The sequence below is a fragment of the Semicossyphus pulcher genome, unplaced genomic scaffold (genome assembly GCF_022749685.1).
Source record: "Semicossyphus pulcher isolate SPU_LCO1_2020_fin unplaced genomic scaffold, fSemPul1.0.p SCAF_13, whole genome shotgun sequence".
NCBI lineage: Eukaryota > Metazoa > Chordata > Actinopteri > Labriformes > Labridae > Semicossyphus > Semicossyphus pulcher.
Window position 1 is genome coordinate 24,952,282 of NW_027211637.1, and position 18,679 is coordinate 24,970,960.

An 18,679-nucleotide genomic window follows, 5' to 3' on the forward strand; every position below is an offset into this window, starting at 1 on the left:
TGATGAAAGCCTTCACATTTGCATTATGACAGACTGGGTGTCTGTGGTGACTCTCGCAGAAAAAATCACAAGCGGCCCCCACTTAGTGATGTATTTTCCGTCACCCAGCAGTTGTTGATCTGCCAGAGAGGGTGGGCGGAGCTAAGCGGCTGCTTTTCCGGGCTCTGTAAGTGTTGCGAGTAAACAGTAATCTACTATGGCTGAACAAACAAAGAAAAGATCGATGACTACAGATACAACTTCAAAAATAAGTGAAAATCCAAAGAGAAAGAAACAAATTTGACGCTCAGATGAAGGCAAACAGTCTGAAAAGGAAAGCAACCGTCAGCGAGGAAAATCAAGAGTTACAACCGGAGCCAACCGTGGACGTCACACATGCAACGCTGTCTGGATATCTGGGAAGTGTGCTCCCGCAATTACTGTTTATCGCCAAAGAGAGCGAAACTGAGATCCTTGAGATTACAACTTTAAGTTGTTGTGTTATGGCCGTTAAAGATATTAGATTATTTGCCCTGAGTGTAAAAAAACATGATCATCATCAGAGAAAGAAAAACAGACTTTTCTTCCAGCATTGAAAAAGCCAAAAACAAAAGTGAGTGTATAAATTCATTGTGATTTTATTTGTGTTACTTCGGCCTGGAGTCTGCATGTTCTCTCCGTGACTTGGGGGTGTCATACAGGTTATCCAGTTTATTACAACTATAGGTTAGGCGAATTGCACTCTCAAAATAACGCCCATGTGTGAATGTGTCTGTCTTTTGGTGTTAGCCTTGTGATGGATTGACGCCCTGTCCAGGGTGAACCCTGCCTCTCCCCCGCCCCCTCGTGACCCTGAACAGGACGAGTTGTAAAGTAGATGGATAGGTACTAAAATAGATTTGATTCTTTTATAAGAGACTGTGTTAAAGATATCTATATTACATACATGCTATGTTGTTGCACCAGAAGTCTTCGATAGCACTCTGCTAACAAGGATAAAGAGGAAGAAGAGTACAATAGGAGACAGAAGAAAGCTACAGCCAGTCATTAGACCATGTCAAAGTAAAGTCTGTCTTTGATCAACAGTGGGCCATGTGTTCCAGCTGCAAGGGCTGCTGCCAGATGGCCTGGCCCCTTCCCCTGCACGGTCACAAATACCAGCCCCTGTCAGTCAGCTCACACAGAGGCCCGGAGGGAGGCTGCCCTCCGCTCTCTCTGCTGAGTTACATGTGAGGAGTTGACTGGCTGCAGAGAGCTAATGAGGTCCAGCACCAAACTTGATTGGCACGAGGTTCAAAAGTGAGGATTAGAGATGTCCTCCCGCACTCTGTTGGAAGTTCACTATATTAATAACCCTACTCCCGTCTTCTCATCCTTCTTCACCCCTGTCCTTTCTTTACCTGTGATCTCCCCCCACCGTCTTCTTCCTCCCTTCAGCCTGTTCTCACTCCCACTGGGCTCCACTGGGTATCAATAAACAGCCCTGTCCTTCCTTCCTCTGACCGTCTGTATATCAGCGTGTCTCATGAGGAGCTGCTGCTTTGTCCCATAGAGGAGACAGATCCCACGGGACCGGAGCGTGATGCTCGTGTGTTTAAACCCATTGCACATCTAACAGGTCCTCTGCTCTTTTTTTACGAGCGTCCTCTGAGAGAAGCTAATAAAAAGCAATAATAACACGTCAGTCATCACATGGTAAGGAACACTACTGACTCTGCAGAGACCAGGGGCTAATTTTATCATGCAGGAAGTATGTTACAGTACTTCTGCTATAGACTTCCCCGTGCAGCCCTGCATCTTAATCTGTACGCCAGCACCAGGCCATAGGCCAGCGTCGAGTAGGTCCCTCGAAGACAACACTAGTAATTTATTCTAATGAGCACCGGTCTCAAGGCAAGTGACCAAATTACTCATCTGGGTTATCGGTCATAAAAGTTCAAGACCTCTTGTCACAGAGTATAGTTGAGAGTTTTTTCACTTTTCTCATTGTGTCGTGTTCCCTATTCAGCCGTGCCAACTGTCACACTATTAAAAGTCCAGAAGTGAGGTATTTTCCCGTCCTCTGCAGGCTTTACTCCCAGAGGTGAGAGGCTTTCCTTTCACTTTTCGACAGTTGGAACGAGGAACCTTTTACGGTGTGTTTCAATAGCAGGAACCAGGGTCTAAATTTAGCTTCGGGGAAACTGATTCACCCCCTGAAAAGTCCCTGCTCGGGGGGTAGTACTCTCCAAAGGTCCGGGAACTTTCAGGGCGGGGCCTGCAGTGCTGATCGTTCTTGATTGGTCGAGTACTTGCACCGTTTTATTATCACCGTGCTTGAGATGGAGTCAGAGAAGAACGCCTACGGCACAAGCTGAATCTCCTCCATGCTAACAGGCTAACTGTAGTGTCGCACAAATGCTGGTGCCGGCCCGTTCGTCGCGTTTTTTGGCGACATCTTTGTTGTATGGCCTTCATCGTCTTCTTACCGCCACCTACTGGACTAGCGGTGTAGTGCAGTTACTTTTGTTGCTTCTCCATTCGTCAATGGCCTGATTTGCATGATCTTCCTGGGATGTTAGGCCGCTGTGGAAACGCAGACTAAAAGTTCCTGGTACTTTTGGTTGAAAAGCACCTATAAAAGCACCTGTATTCACTCTTTATTCTGTTGGCTTTCTCATTAAAATACATCTAACTAGATATGACTCCAAGGTAACAGAGTTCAGGTAGATGTTCCCTTTGTATATTTGGATGGGAAAAATTAGCAAGGGTCCAAATCGTGCAGAGATACCAGGGGGGACGTGTAGGATAGATCCCCAACAGGGAGGAAACTGGATTTGGCCAAGCTTTGGAGGCTGTAAGTTTACACTGAGGTTGGCTTATCAGCTCTCATTTTGTGCCCATGTTTTTTAAAATAGCATGTCACAGTCTGCTCTAAATGTGTGAGAGCGACCACGTCTGCCGCCACACATCGTCACAAGGGAGTAAACCAGGGAGTGGGAGGGCGTCTGCAACGTCACCGTGTTGTTACAGTTCTGTTTGGCTGCTTCCCTTCCACGTCTCCTCCCCCTGCCCTCCCACTCGTCTCTACCCCCATCCTCCCTCTGCAGTGGACGTGCATCGCATTTGGAGCAGCAGGCAGCAGGTGGAGATGACATCATCTGCACTGCAGCACACTGCAGCACTGGGTCTGAACAAAGACATGTCAGCCTACCGCTAACTATCCCCCCTCTCTCTCTCTCTATCTCTCTCTCTCTCTCTCTCTTCCAATCCCTCCGTCTATCTCTCTCCCCTCATGTCAGCCAAAAAGAGAGGGGGGAGCCTAGCCTTGTACTGAGTCAGGTTGTAGTTCAGTGACCTATCTCACCCCGCTGACTCGCCTCCTGACACGAGCGCTCAGTCTTGAACGGGATCTCAAGTCTTCACCTCGCCCGTTTCCACAAGTCACGGCGTTGATACAGGTGAAGATGGATCCTGCGAACACTGTTGATCTGACAGGCGGCCCTTGTAGACAGGGAGACCACAGTGTTGTCCTCTGAGTCCATTATTCACAGTGCAGCATGTTGTCACCGAGAGCAGTAATTTCCCAGCCTGTGACATTATGTTTTTCTGTGCAATGATAGCACTTACTTGACCTCTTTTCCCGTGGCTTATAGGAGGTCTGCCTGTGACATTAGCTCTCCACGGAGCCCTGAGCTCCTGAGCCGTGACTGCCAAGATACCGTAAAGCGCAAATGTCACCGGGTCGTGCTGTGAAGACTCCCCACTTAGAGTCATTAGGTCGCTACCTGAGAAAAGAGAGTACACAAAAGCACAGGACAGAAGATTTATGGACTCTCTTTTTTCATTGTTTGCCTTTGTCGCTCCATTTTTTTTTTTTTTTTTTTTTGCTGAAGTCCTTCTCCTCCCCTTCATCAATAAGCCAATAGCACGCAGGCAGACCATACACACACAGCCATGTTCCTGTCGCCTAGTTACCGCTCGGCAGCAGGTTGCCACAGAAACGGCCTCATAGTGGCTAAATGGGGAATGCTAATGCAGTCTTCTATACTCCCTGCTGCAGTGGGCTCCCTGTGCCCATCCCATTCCACTGTCTGTACACGGCATACTATGTGTGTCCGTGTGTGTGCGCATGTTTACTTTGAGTAGGTTTTTGTGTGGAGTCTTTGTGAGGGGGGGTGGGGGGTCCTTAATGTCTCTGGGAGCCTTGTGTTTTATAATGTTAGATAAACTTATTGCAACAGGTTTAAATTGCAGTGTTTCTAAGTGTGTGTTTTGTGCAGTTATCAAAACCTGCCTGTCAATATTACATCTGTTTGACTAATTGTAAAACATCGTTAGAAGTCACCTCCTCTGCCCTCCGCTCGCTTGGGTTTTCTATTATGCAGCATGCTTTATCAGTCTGTCTGCCAACATCAGTAGATGAGTGATTGACAGCGGAGGGTCACCAGCTGACTGGGCTCACATGGGCCCTTGGAATGGATAATGGATATTTATTGTTCACAGTGCAAAAGTGGAAACTCTGAAACGGGCCGTTCAGAACAGCTGCAGGTTTCTACACAGAACCCTGCTTTCGCTGAAATCGACCAATCGTCATTCACCGTCATTCACCTCAGGCTGCTTTCTTGCACGAGCTTGTAGTCAAGTCGTCAAGATTTCAGTTTACCATCCCGATACCTCCTGGCGATTCTGGCTCGTACATATAAGCCCGAATAACCGATCCAAGAGCAGCCATGTTTTCTACAACATTGGACTGAAAGAGCAGTGTGGCGGCTCCCCCACGTGCGATCGCACTATGCGGTCACTCCAAATACTGTCAGCCAATCGTGGCTAAGGTCTCAGACCTGCCAACACTCCCTCATTTTAACCCACTCTCCCACTTCACTCCCGATTTGTAATTTCTCCTGATTATCTCCCTATTTCACATTGATACCAATCAAACGGGTGTTCCTCATGTGGGATATGTGTCATAAGACCTGGCAACCCACCTGTGGAGGCAGTGGCAAGCATGCACAAACCAATCTATCTGGCGTGGCGTATGCGTCACTCCTCACTGCGGCGGCTCGCTACCTCTCTACCGCTTAGCTTGCTGCTGAAAATGGCTGAAACGGACCCAAAGAAGAAAAAATACGCCTCCAAATTTAACCCCACTTGGTGTGAGAAATTCCCCTTTATTGTTGCTAGCTGCATTGATTCATACCATGGAGTTTAAAAAGTGTGTAGAACGGACTTTAGCGTGGAACACTGTGGGGAATATGATGTTAGCAAGCATGCTAACTGTGCTCTATCATATCTGACTTGAGTCATGGTGACTTAGACTCGAGTTGACTTGAGCCTCTGTTTTGATGACTTGCGACTTGACAAAAAATAAATGACTTGAGACTTGACTTGGACTTGAGGCACGATGACTCGGATGACTTGCATGTGTTCATAAGTTTGAATGTTAGCTGTTAAATATAAAATTAAAACATTCAATGTTGTCAAGTTTCTGTCTATCTAGCAAGTATGTACGCAGTGCAAACTGGGAATCATGATTGGACGACTCAAAAAGCTCGGCATGTGATTGTCATGATTGGAGGACTGGCTTTCAGTCAAACTCCTCGCTATGGCAACGCACAACATCAAAGCCCCACGCTACCTGATGTTTTTTCCCCAAAGAGAAGCCTTATCAGTCGTACTCGTTACATCATCATGGCTGCGTCTGTGCCAAGATAACAGATACAATTCATTGTCATACTTTTTGAACAGGTTATATAAATTGGTAAATAATATCATTATTAGACGAGCTACTAACACCTTGTCTTTTCTCTTTATAAAGATCGGATACTACAGGTAAGAGTGCTGGATCTTGGGTGGAAAAAAAGTGACTTGACTTGCCTTAACTATGGACCTGACTTGACTCGACTCGACATAATCTGTGACTTGACTTGACTTGACCAAGAAAAAATGACTCGAAACTAGCTTGAGACTTGGACCAGATGACTTGAGACTTACTTGGGACTTGAGCAGAGATGACTTTTTTACAACACTAATATTTCATGTATTAATCTGTGGTTTAGGGTTATATGTTGACAGGGTTGCTGGGTATAGTCCGATTTTCCGATACCCCAGAAAATCTCGCTCTTTTTCACATCCTAATGTTGGCAGGCATGAAGGTCTGACCTTTGAATGGCAGAAAAACTTGTTCGTTTCAGGAGGAAGGAGAGGCTCTGAAAAATAATTAAATAAAAATATATGTTAGAATAAAACAAACTTTACCAACGTGATTCAAAAACAGAAAATTGATTGCATAGCTACAATGCATCACCTTTAAATGGCCCAGTGTTCATTCTCCCGTCTTACAGCATCCATCCCACATCATTGTCTTTTAGCATGTCTTGTGATCTGTGTCAGCCATACCTTTTACACTTGCACTGACTCTGTCTCTGTTACATCATCTGATCAAGTCTGTAAAAAAGAGAGAGAATACAATTCTACAGTTGCGTAAGAAAAATGTTTAAGTCTAAAAACAAGAGCAGAGACAGCCTGTAAAAGCACACAGACCGACACAGGGTACAGAGCAGTATCTGCCTCCTAAACAGCATGTGACATTACGAGGTCTCATACGCCTCCATCCATCTTTATGTATGGAAAAACTGAATTTTCCAAGGACTCCAGAGAGGTGTTGGTGGTGATTGATTCTGCACTTACAAGTCCTCCTACCATACGCGCTCATGGAACGGGGGGCGGGTGCGACTCCTCTGCCATAATAGTATATACTTAATCAGCTGGAGAGGGCCTTCAGCTGTACGTCCCCCCCCGGATCATGTCTGAAGCCCTTAGTGAAAGGGTGGACACATTTAACGTGCCCCCACTCGTTGGCTGATCATTCAACCTGCATTAGACTGCTGGGGCTGTGTGTGAGTGGTGCAGGAGAGATGGCAGCCATTAGCAGGTGATTGATGGAGCTCTGGAGGTAATTTTAGTAAAGCCAATTGTTTTTGATGGAGTTAATGATTGATGCTATTGTTTTCATTCACATTATGGGGAGATTTATAATGATTATAAGGGGTTTTTGTGCCACAGATGAAAGTAGGATATTAACTTGCCATCAGCTTTGCAGTATCTCCGAAATAGACTCGTGCATTTGTTCTTAAAATGCTGATTGTATGCCCCAAGTCATTGCGACAGCAGACAGCTTAGAGCAACATATTTGGTGCAGCTTGTGGTACATACTCTGTGATCATTTGTCTTGTCAAAACACTGGGTTGTTTGTGTTTGACAGCCATTTTTTTGGCACACTGGATGCTCCTTGTGCGCTGACGTGTTCCCTCTGTGTCCCACCGTTTGCCCAGATAACCAGTTCAGAATGTCTATCCTGGAGCGCTTGGAGCAGATGGAGAGGAGGATGGCGGAGATGGCCAGCCACCAGCAGCCGAGCGGTGCAGGGAGTGGCGGAGCTGGGGGAGGAACAGGAGGGGGAGGAGGAGGAGGAGGAGGAGGGGGAGGCGGAGGAGGTGGAGGAGGAGGAGGCAACAACAGCCAGTCACAGGTAAAAAGCCACATCACGCTAAACGCTATGTTGCGCATCCTTATACATGTGACAAGAAAGCCTGTTGTTTTGTCACCGCTGATTGACGCAGAACATCGAGTGCTGTTGTTGTTCAAGAGGCGTTTACAACAAGCAGTAACGTTTTTCTTCTCTTGTCTTCGTGAGTGTGTATCTGGCCAGCTGCAGGCCAGCAGCTCCTTCGAGAGTCGTGTCGTTGTGGTCTGCGAGAAGATGATGAGCAGAGCTTGCTGGGCCAAGTCCAAACATTTAATCCACTCCAAGACCTTCCGAGGCATGACACTCCTTCACCTGGCTGCAGGCCAGGGCTACGCCACCCTCATCCAGACACTCATCAAGTGGCGGTGAGCACAAAATACTCTACATGCCCTTTAATGGAGCTTTGGTTTGTAATTAGTGTGCACCGCAGTAAATAGCTGTGAGACGCTAATTGTTCTCTCTCTTCCTGTCCAGCACCAAGCACGCTGATAGCATCGATTTGGAGTTAGAAGTGGACCCTCTCAATGTAGATCACTTCTCCTGCACGCCTCTGGTAAGAGAGCTGAAGTCAACCCAGTTTGTGTGATCTGTGGAGAGCAGTTATTTTTTAAGGATATGGCTAAATTACTCTGATTATATCCTGAGTGTTATTGTTTAGCCGATTGCTTTTATTTTGAAAGAATTAGGCAGCCCGGGCACATGGTCAATGCACATAAATGGGAAGGAAGGGTGTTTTTTTTTGTTTTTATTAGTTCATCTTGGGACAAATCGTCATTAATTCTCTTTGCTCTGTGCGTTTTCCATCCAGATGTGGGCGTGTGCGCTGGGTCACCTGGAGGCAGCAGTGGTCCTCTACAAATGGGACAGACGTGCCCTAGCTATCCCAGATTCCCTGGGCCGGCTACCCCTCTCCATTGCCCGATCTCGTGGCCACACCAAACTGGCTGAATGTCTGGAGCAGCTACAAAGGGAAGAGCAGCAGCCACCAGCCCCTCTACCACCCACGACCCGCATGTCTTTCTCCCCGGCCCCTGACACCCCCACCACAGACAGCTGGATGGTCAGCTGGGCGAACAACAGTGCAGTAGCACCCAGCGGCAAGAAAGGGGGCCCTGCTACGACTACAACGACATCCAGCACCACAAGCCTCAATCCAGGCCAGTGCACTCTCTTTTTACATCTGTCCCTTTGTGCTGTACAAAACGTGTTAATCCGATGCTAATTGCCACATGTTGTGTTTTTTCCAGATTTGAGAAGGCCGAGGTCAGAGCCCTCCAACTACTACAGCAGTGAGGGCCAAAGAGATCTCCCGCTCGCCAAAAAACACAAACCCAACCCAGAACTGTTCCAGACTCGGCCCGACAAGGCCATGTCTGTTCCGCTGAGCCTGGAGCAGCAACAGCTCCACAAGCTGTCCTCTAGCCCCAAGAGCCTGTCCTCAGAGGGCCTGAGCTCAGACAAGAGCCTGTCTACAGGAGGCAGCACTGGAACGACCAGATGGAGCTCCAGAGAGAGTTTCTCCAGCAGCGGCTTGGGGAGGAAGTCGCTGGGGGTCAGTGGAAGCAGCAGCCTAGGGAAGGAGAAACTGGTCAACCGGTTACGACAGCGGGAACAGCTCGGCATGTTGGTGATGGCAGACAGAGAAATGGCTGATGCAGAACTGTTATCCTATCGGGAAGACTTGGAGAACCAGGACTGTCTCACACAGATGGATGACCTGCAGGTGAGAATAAAACACATAGATGTGTATTCTGTCAGCTAAATGTGTCAACTTGGCTCCGGTACAGCTACAGACACATCACAGAAATTACATAACACGTTATACAGTATGTCTTCTGAAGGAAGAAAAGACAGGTTGATGCATTGGAACAAAAATACGTTGGAAATTACTTTTAACTATCAAATTGGCAAATTCGAACCCTTGCATCTGAAGCACAGAGATTAAATATATAGTGTCAGAGCGAGGAGGCAGTATGGATTTGTTCTCGGCACCATTGTGGAAAGTGGCATCCATATGAATCACACAGTAACCACTGAAGAAAACAGGGAAGCACAGGATTTAAATCGGACATAACAGCACCATGCCACCTCTATTATGTCCGCCCGCTGCATCGGGTATGCTGTATACACCAGGCCAACCTGGCACTCTGTCGATGACCATCACTGCATAATAAACTCTCTCTATTGATCCACTTCCATAGCCAAGGGATTCTTCCAGTCATCCATCACAGTCTAACTACTCCTCCAACAGATGAAGTGCAGGATTAGGAATTTCAGCCCCCAACCGCATCGCTCTCATCATTATTACCCTCTCTGTTGGCATTTAGGGCCGAGATTTGTCACAGGGCCAAACAGTTAAAGAGCTCCAGTCATGTTTTAAGACATATAAAATGCTCTGCTTGAAATAATAAATTCTCCCTCGTTAAAAATCCCATAATCTGCATAGGCCCCGCCCACTATGCAAATGTACAACTGCCCCTCCGTCGCGAAAACAAAAGACGTCTCTGCCATCGTTTAGTGGCAGCGTGTTGAAACTTAGCTAGCTTGAAATGTAGTAGTCAGTAGTTGTAATGTTAACGTTAGAAGTCATTAGTGAGTTGCGATGATGGTTACAGCTGGCTCGCGCGTCGCCGATGTGGTTGCCATAGGTTACACATAATGGCATGCATAGCGTCACCCCGTCCATTAACGGGATTGGCTCCTTAGGTTTGTGACGTCTTAAACCTGCCAATCTGAAAGCAGACAGGCCCAGCCATGGAGATGACTGCTTATGTTGTCCCTGATATGTCTTGTAGCACATGAAAAACATCACATGGAGATGTTTACACTTGATTTTCAAACCTACTTTACATGTATAGACCATGTACAGTCAATAAAAATGGAGTCACTCGACTATATTGTGCAGAAAATCACCTCACTCACCCTCGTATATCCCAACCAAACAGGTAAACATGATGACTCTGGCAGAGCACATAATTGAAGCAACACCAGAGAGGATAAAAAGGGAGAACTTCAGCGCTGCAGACTCTGCGCCATTAGACACGACAGGGGTCAGCAACACCATGAACTGGCTCGCCAACTACCTGGGAGATGTGGAGCAGCTGCCAAGCATCATACACCTACGGTAAGGAGCACCATGAGGTGCGAAATATCAGTAATGCATACAGCATAGCCAGTTTGTGGGTGTGTACAGTGTGTGTGTCTTCTTCCCTGCTTTTTAAAATAAGTATAAAATATCCTAAATATGTGTAAACTTGCATAATCACCACCTGTTGTATTCCTATGCTAAACAGGGGTTGAAATAAAGTCAGATTTCTGCCGTCTTCTTTCCTTAGATCTCTGTACAATGAACCCCTGACCCCATCGTCCAACCCCAGCCTCAGTCCTGGGGGGTCTCCACTAAGAGAGGGGCCTTTGGAGAGGTCAACACTCCCCTCCCCAGCTGACTGGAGTGAGTTCATCAATGCCTCCAACAGCAAGGTGGAGCGAGACCTGGCCCAGCTGACTCTGTCAGATCCTGAGCAGAGAGAGCTGTATGAAGCCGCCCGTCTAGTCCAAACTGCCTTCCGCAAGTACAAGGTACAGGCCCGGCGCTCAGGTGCCATAAGCTGTGTGTGCTGCAGTCTGCAGGCACAGGCCTGAAACTGGTATTATTAGCTGTTTTTTAAGGGTTCACTTTTATTTGGTTCCAGGCTATGGAGCCCAAATTTCTGCAGTTAAAGTTCAGGGTTGCGATACGGTTTACTGAGTTCATCTGGGGATAAACTGCTTTACATTATTCACAGTCACACAATCTCTCTCTCTGTTCTCTGCTCATACACACAACAGAACTATCTCCAATTATGTCCCTGTGGTTTCAGCATGGGAAGGTGCCTTGAGCAGAGCATGGCCTTGCTTAGAGAAAGACTGCACTGTCCCCTGTACCCCTGCTTCAATTAGACCAAATTAAGCTTATGTTGTCCTCTCTCTTCCTCTCTTCTTTCCTCTCTTAGTTAAGTGTATGGAGCCTGCTACTGCCTGTTTTAACTAGCTCTCCACACACCGGTCTCTTTCCCCTGCCCTGCCCCATTCCTCGCCATCCCCCTCAGCTACTTTTAATGACTTTTCATATTATGAACTCTATGCTGTGGTTTACAGTCGTCTGATATGCCTATGTGCCAGCTGATGCCAAGGTGGACCCTCGGCTCTCTGTCCCACAACAGTCACACTGCGGGCCAGTTCATCTGCGGTTGGCTCCATGCGAGGGTCGCCAGGAGACCTCGAGGAGACTTGACAGAGCCACAAATGTCCTTTGTGGCAAAATGTAGGTTCTTCTGTGACCTCTGACCTCTCCCACTCTACTCCCCAACAGGGACGGCCGCTCCGAGAGCAACAGGAAGTAGCTGCTGCTGTTATTCAACGTTGTTACAAGAAATACAAACAGGTAGGCACCGCCAAGGCACTGAAGTGTTCCTGCACTTCTTTTAGGGTCTGTTGTTGACATGTTTCAATGGAGGGCAGATTTTAAATACTCAGCTGACTTTTTGAGAATATTACAGTTTGTTAGAGCGTCATTCACAACCTTTGTCTGTTTCTGTTTACAAGCTAACATGGATAGCCTTGAAGGTAAATGTTTCCCACTTCCAGCAGCTGAATTCACTGCCAAACGTCAGCTTGCTTAGCTCTACTAGAGTGTAAACCCAAAGTACTCTTGCAGTATCCGCACGCCGCAAAGCCTGACATTTGTTATTGTTCTCTTTGGCACAGTATGCACTTTATAAGAAGATGACGCAGGCCGCCATCCTTATCCAGAGTAAATTCCGCAGCTACCACGAACAGAAGAAGTTCCAGCAGAGCAGGAGGGCTGCCGTGCTCATTCAGCAATACTACCGCAGCTACAAAGAGTTTGGCAGGCTGAAGCCCCACCACCGCGGGGCCGCTGCTGCCCTGGTGCAGCACAAACTGAGGTAGGCACTCAGCCATGTACTGTGGGCCAAATACTGGAAGAACTGTCACAAATTGGCTCAAGGAATGTGATAAGAAGGGAGCCAAGTAGTGGTTCAAACTACTTCAGATTAAAGTAACTCATTAGGTCAAAGGAACAGCAGTTCGGTGATGTTAGGCGGTCGGCTATGGAGATGTTGAATGTGTTGCAGGGGGTTTGGCGGCTGAAGGAAATTCTTGGGCCTGCTTATTTAAGTAGATAAAGGCTAATAAGTTTAAACTTATAGCCTTCAGAAAGGTCCCGATTACACTACTAGAGTGGCTATCACACAAAGAACGCACTGCAGCATTTGAATACCGTAACCGTATTCATCTTACCAACTCCTATCACCCATACAGCAACCTTGGATTTAAAAACAATATCCTCCTCAAAATGCAGATTTAATTTTTGCACAAACATTAGGAAGTGAGTCGTGTGTAAGCAGAGAATTAGCTTCCTGAGCTAATATACATATCAAACCATGAAGCACCAAAGTGGCCTGCAGTTACAACAGGCAACAATTTACAATGATCATGTGACAGATAGGAGGACAGTTAAGAGACATCTGTGTCATAGTGCCTACAACGAAATGACAGGCAAGGAAGGATGAAGGATAGCTGATGCCTTAAGTAATTTATGGACATCAACAAGAAAAACACTTACTCATATTTTGGGATCGATATCAAGAACCGGTCATTTTTGGAACCGGTACGTGATTGGTCATTACCGAAAGTACTGATAAGCTCTTGGACAAACGGTGCTCCTATCAGTTTTTAACTTTAACATCCTACCTTAAAAGCCGCCTGGCGTAACTGAAAGCTTCAGTCATCCAGCCCACATTGCGTGTAACAGTAGCAGCAGGGACACGTGCTTGTTTACAGTTCACAGGCAGGTGACACACAGACTCTGCAGCACAGCAGTCAGTTCACTCTGTGCGCAGGTGAAGGGCTGCACTAATGCGATATCAGACAGACTTTTTCCTGTAGTCCTTTTGCACAAAGCAACAGTACAGTAGCAGCTTTACATGTTTCAGTTAATTTGCCTGTCTATCGCACATCCTGCGATATGACTATTGCACATGCGCACATCACAATTGCAATGGTTAAACGATTTTTGTTTCAGCCCAATTCTCAATTGTTGTGCCCAACAGAGTGGCTTTACTAAAGTCGCATGTGTGCCATCAAATGCTCAACTCGCCTCTTATAAAGTAGCTTACAGAGCTGCTTCATGTAAAAAGCTGCACACTATAGCTGAGGAATTAATACTCCCCTCAGCTATTGTGCTTTCACCTATGATTGATGAAGCAACAGCCAGCAAACTTCTATCCCTCTGTCAGCAATACAGTGTGTACAGCACGTCTCTGATAGCGTGTTAGTATGGATTTATTTTAATGTGAGTATGGTGAGGGGTAGGGGGGCTTGAACATTATTTAATCTACCAAAGGGGGGCCCTGCAGAAAATGTTTGGGAAACACTGCCATCGGCAATGACGTTGCATTGTTGTGGTCTCATGCTGGAGAAAGTCTAGCAGGTCTACATGGCGGACAGAGGAAACCAAATTTAACTAAACCAAATTTTTTGCATCTTGCAAAAAATGTTGCATCGAAAGGGGGCAACACCAGCAACCTCACGAAACACATACAGGTCCTACAGTCTAAATATCTGAAGCAGTGCAGCGTAATTGGCTGCTTTAGCAAAGCGGCTAATGCTAACGCTAGGGCTACTGCTAGTTAGCCTCAGTGCAGCCTCCAGGAGCTCCTATACCGATGTTGCAGATAGGATTAGTCAAACTAAAAATGCAGTTAAAACGCATGGTGTGCTTTAGTTAGTCAGTCACAGTTGTTAGCTAGCTTCGGTTATTAGCACTTCTAAGTTATGTTTCAATTTAATTCATAGACAGTGTCAGTCAAACAGCAGCCCCAGCTAGTAGCTAGGAGAAGTATCGATAAGCAGTATCTGTATCAATAGCGGTATTGTTAATATCTTAATGATAGCCTGATTAATGGCCATTTTTAAATGTTGCTTTACAAACAATCTGACACTGTTTTCTTTCTGCTCTATCACAGAGGTAGTCTGCTCACAAAGAGGCAGGATCAGGCTGCCAGGAAGATCATGAGGTTCCTACGACGCTGCCGCCACAGGTAGACCCCGACACCTACTCGCACATGTACTAACACACTCATTTATACATACAGTACACACACACAGCTTTACATAGGCTCCATTAAACCTTACTGCAGAGGGTGGTTCATGGGTTAGCTAATGGGTAAGACACAGTAAACACCAGCACTAGTTTCATATTCTTTTCTACTTCCAGCTGTTCTTTTTACTCCTGTTGTGTGTTTGAATTTATTTTGCTGGACAAATTAGGTGGTTAGAAAAATGTCTCCAACACCTAAGCTCCACCCCTCCCCCTCACTGTATTTGGTTCCCCACCTGTCCTCGCCCCCTCCCTCACAGTGCCTACTGTGTGCTAATAGCTGTCTGGTATTGTTTTGCTGTTTATGCCAAGCCCCTTGATGGACCATAGACTGTTCAAGCGGGTGAGTGCAGCCTCAGCAACTCAGTTCGTGCCTCCCTCTCTCTCTCTCTCTCTCTCTCTCTTTGTTTACTCTGTATGCCTCTCTGTCCCTCTTATCTCCCCCTCTTTCTTTCTCTCTCTCTTTATTAATACAATTGTCCCTCCTGAGGTCTCAGCCTTTGCTTTCTCTCCTTCCTTCCTTCCATCACTCTAATTTTCTCTTTCGCTCTCTCTCTCTCTCTCTCTCCCACCCCTCAGCCCACCCTCCCTCCTTCTCCATCACTGTTGCTTGATGCCTGCTTGCATGAAGGCTGCCGACTGGAGCCACAGGTGGACTGAGAAGCTCAGATTTAGAGCAGAACGTATCTCGAACTAACAAAATGCTTCTGAATGACGATATCACTGCAACACTTAACAGGCACCTCTCTGACTCTCTTTATCTCTGTCTTTCTCTCCTTGGAAGTTTGTTTTTTTGTTTCTGTTCCTTTCAGTTTTGTGTGGTTTTGCAGATAGCCAGTTTCAGAAAACGGGAGGCTTTTTTCAATCATGTTTTATTCTGCTGCATGTCAAGTGGTGACAACTCTGGGCCTTGCTCTTCTACCTTTAGGCATGCTATGGGCCTGCTGTTTCTCGAGTAGTTGTCTGTCTGTCTGACTGGCTGTGTGTCCCGTTTCTAGCCACTCGACAGACTGAGAGGGGGAGTCAGCCCCTCTGATTTCCATTCGCTAAGACTGTGTCAAACTGTTGAATGTTATGAAACTCACTGGTTCTAAAAAACACGACAAAAAAAGAAATTAAACTTAAATATTTTCAGAAATATCTAACCTCCTTGCTGCTGACATGTTTTCTTTTTTCTTATCTGCTATATGCTGTCTTAAAATAGAGTAACATGCCTGGTCTGGACTGCCTTACTATGATATAGGTCAGGATGTGATAGCATGTAGGTCACAGAGAAAAACATACAATAGGTTCTTCCACCCGCTGGGACGATAACACACAACTTTAATGGATTCATACCTCCAGGGAGCTCGGCGTGAGAAGATAGCACACGCACATACACATGCACACATATGATGTATGTGTGCAGACTATTCGTCTATACGTATTCAGTACATAAATGCTGCAGCAGTTACCTTCTGCTAAGAATACCAGTAAGGTTAAACACATTACATGATGGAGGTTTTAGGGTAAAGAAGTGCTCCTACACGTAGAACAAGTGTGTCTGAACCCACACCGGCTTCTGCTGGTATCCTTCTGTGACCAAAAAGCATTTATAAAGATTAGAAAGTTTATTTTTCCCCACTCAAAGTGAGCATTTATTCTCAACCATGTCCAGTGTGCTTGGAAAAACACGTTTAATATACAAGTATATTATTTGTAGAATTAACCCTTTCATCGAGCATAAACATTTAGTAAAATGATGTTTTCATCTGTGGCTAAATAGATTTAAAAATGGAGTATAGTTCTACATTATGGTCTAACACTGTAGTTGCTTTATGCTGTGCAGCATTCGTGTCACATGCTGAATTTTGAGCAGAAAATTGTTGTTTTAAAAATGAGTTAAATCACCGACGAATAACTGAAATTACTTTAATTATAATAAAATTATGTTTGGAGCACAAGTGCATTCTATCCCAAACATAACACATTAATATGGTAATGACTTTGCTTTAAGTATCCCCTTTTGTTTGAACTCAAACCTGACCAACATTTTTCCTTCACAGACGAGCCGCACGTCCCGATGATCCGGGCCGGCTGTTTTTTGATAGCTCCGTCTGAGCAGTGTGATACTGTCAGGCCTGTTGTCTGTGTGTCTTGATCAGCTTGCTGCTAGAAAGTAAAGTCATTAACGTCGCATTCACGGACGCCCGTCTCTCTCTCTGTGTTCCAGGGTGAAAGAATTGAAAAGGGCCAGGGAACATGAGACCCCTCAGAAGAGCCCCCTCGCGATGTGACATCACTCTCCTGACTCCTGTTTTTCTTTTTCGTTTGTACCCGAGACGTTTTACAAGAGAAATGAAAAAAAAAAAACATCAATGCAAGCACTGCGATTATTACTACGACTGCAGTGTTACTGGTTCGACTACTACTACATGTACAACAGCATTTTTTCACATATCTATTCTTTCCACTGACTTGATTTTTGGACGGAGAGAGGCAACTTCTACGGGATTATAAACTCAAACGGGGTCGGGGTGGGGGGGTGCAGAACATTTGCTTCATGGCATTTTTTGCACTTTTTCATGGATTGCTTTGTGTTTTTTGAAATAAGAAGAGGACTCAGGCGGCGGAGGGAGCGAACGCAGGACATATCTGAGGACGTACATTAAGGCTGCTGCAGAAGATCTCAGAGGATAGCGAGACCATGCAGAAACACTCTGGGCTCTAAGTGTATTTCATCATCTTTGACCAATCGATTCATTTGAGGAAGGATTTTGTTATTTTTCTTACCAAATGTATTGGTAATCCACACACCCACTTTAATCCACTGCTGTAGACGATATTCAGTTTAGCTCAACAGTTCACACTGTCCCACTGTGCTCTACCCCACCTGTCTGCCCACTCGGGTGGAGCTACAAATGAATGTAGTCGGGGGTTTAACAATACAGAAGCAGACGGGGGATCAAATATTTCTGTTTGCCATTTCTTAAGAAAACCCTATGCTTTATCTTTATGGTAAATATTGTCACTTTATTACTTGAATTTGTTCCATACTGTCCGATGTGTTTGTTCCATCATGTCTAATGTATCGGTGATCCGTATCTCCAGACTCTTTGTTGTTGAATCCTACCAAGAAAAAAATGCATGACTTCTTGGCGAGAAAAGTCTTTGCTTGTGTGGTTCTGGTCCAGTCTTTCAGCCTATCCTCTGGTTTTATTTCATTTCCATCTCCTCCCTCCATGAGTTTCACCATCATCGGTAACGAAGCTATCCCCCCGTATCGTCCTGTTTCTTCTTCTTTTGTTTCATGTTGCTTCGTTCGGTTGATTGCTCCTCGAGAGAAAAATAACTTGCCTATTTTGTGTTGTTCTGGTTCTGGTCATGCAGGTTATTAATGTTCTTTTTAAATGAACTTCAGAGCCTGAGAAGGCTTTTGAGGGGAAGATCACATACATTGCCTTGACGTCTTAGAGATTCTTTGAGGGGTCCCTAAGCTTGTCCCAAAATAGGGGTTTGACAAATCCATATTTTTGACAATTGAGCGATTTCTGTATATAAAGAAGGCTGAAAGTACGTAGGAAAAAACATTTACCCAAAGGGGATTGTATTTTAGAAATATATTATTTTATTCATTAAAAATGGGTCAAAAACAGGTATGAGACAAAAACAGAATATTTGTATAGTTTTGTTTGAATGCCTAAGAAGTATGGTTGTATTGTTTGTACATAGTGTAAATACCTGGGATAAAAATGAGCTATGTGCATGAAAAGTATGAACAGAGTCAAAAGGGAAAAAAACAACAAAAGCAGTAGTGGCTATGCTCTGTAAAATTAAAACTATTTCACTATTAGAGTATTTTATTTTATTTTCATTGTTCTTGAGAAGAACATTTTGCTAAAGCATGATACTATTGCAATATAAAAAGTAAAAAAAATACTGTATTTAGAGTTAGGAGAAGTCTGCAAAATTATCTTAAAACAAGTACGGTTATGTTTACATTCTGTTTTTTTATCCGTTCGTTTTGGGCTACCAAGAATTTTTTGCCAATG

General features: G+C 45.3%; 1 protein-coding gene across 9 annotated transcripts in view; it reads left to right on the forward strand.

Moving 5' to 3' along the window:
- The window catches only part of camta1a (calmodulin binding transcription activator 1a), a 335,172-nt gene extending 316,702 nt beyond the window's left edge, over window positions 1-18,470 (forward strand). Inside the window, exons 12-25 of one of the 9 annotated variants that reach the window (XM_069659851.1) lie at window positions 7,293-7,379; window positions 7,413-7,489; window positions 7,655-7,851; window positions 7,961-8,039; window positions 8,295-8,643; window positions 8,734-9,209; window positions 10,432-10,610; window positions 10,822-11,065; window positions 11,838-11,909; window positions 12,071-12,091; window positions 12,233-12,432; window positions 14,515-14,589; window positions 14,961-14,991; window positions 16,861-18,470. In XM_069659851.1, coding sequence (XP_069515952.1) covers window positions 7,293-7,379; window positions 7,413-7,489; window positions 7,655-7,851; window positions 7,961-8,039; window positions 8,295-8,643; window positions 8,734-9,209; window positions 10,432-10,610; window positions 10,822-11,065; window positions 11,838-11,909; window positions 12,071-12,091; window positions 12,233-12,432; window positions 14,515-14,589; window positions 14,961-14,991; window positions 16,861-16,893 — 2,120 coding nt within the window. In that variant the 3' untranslated portion in view covers window positions 16,894-18,470. Of the gene's footprint in view, window positions 1-7,292; window positions 7,490-7,654; window positions 7,852-7,960; window positions 8,040-8,294; window positions 8,648-8,733; window positions 9,210-10,431; window positions 10,611-10,821; window positions 11,066-11,837; window positions 11,910-12,070; window positions 12,092-12,232; window positions 12,433-14,514; window positions 14,590-14,960; window positions 14,992-16,860 lie in introns of all 9 variants that reach the window. The other 8 variants (XM_069659854.1, XM_069659852.1, XM_069659855.1 and 5 more) reach the window with 8 other exon arrangements.
- Window positions 18,471-18,679: the final 209 nt, after the last annotated feature.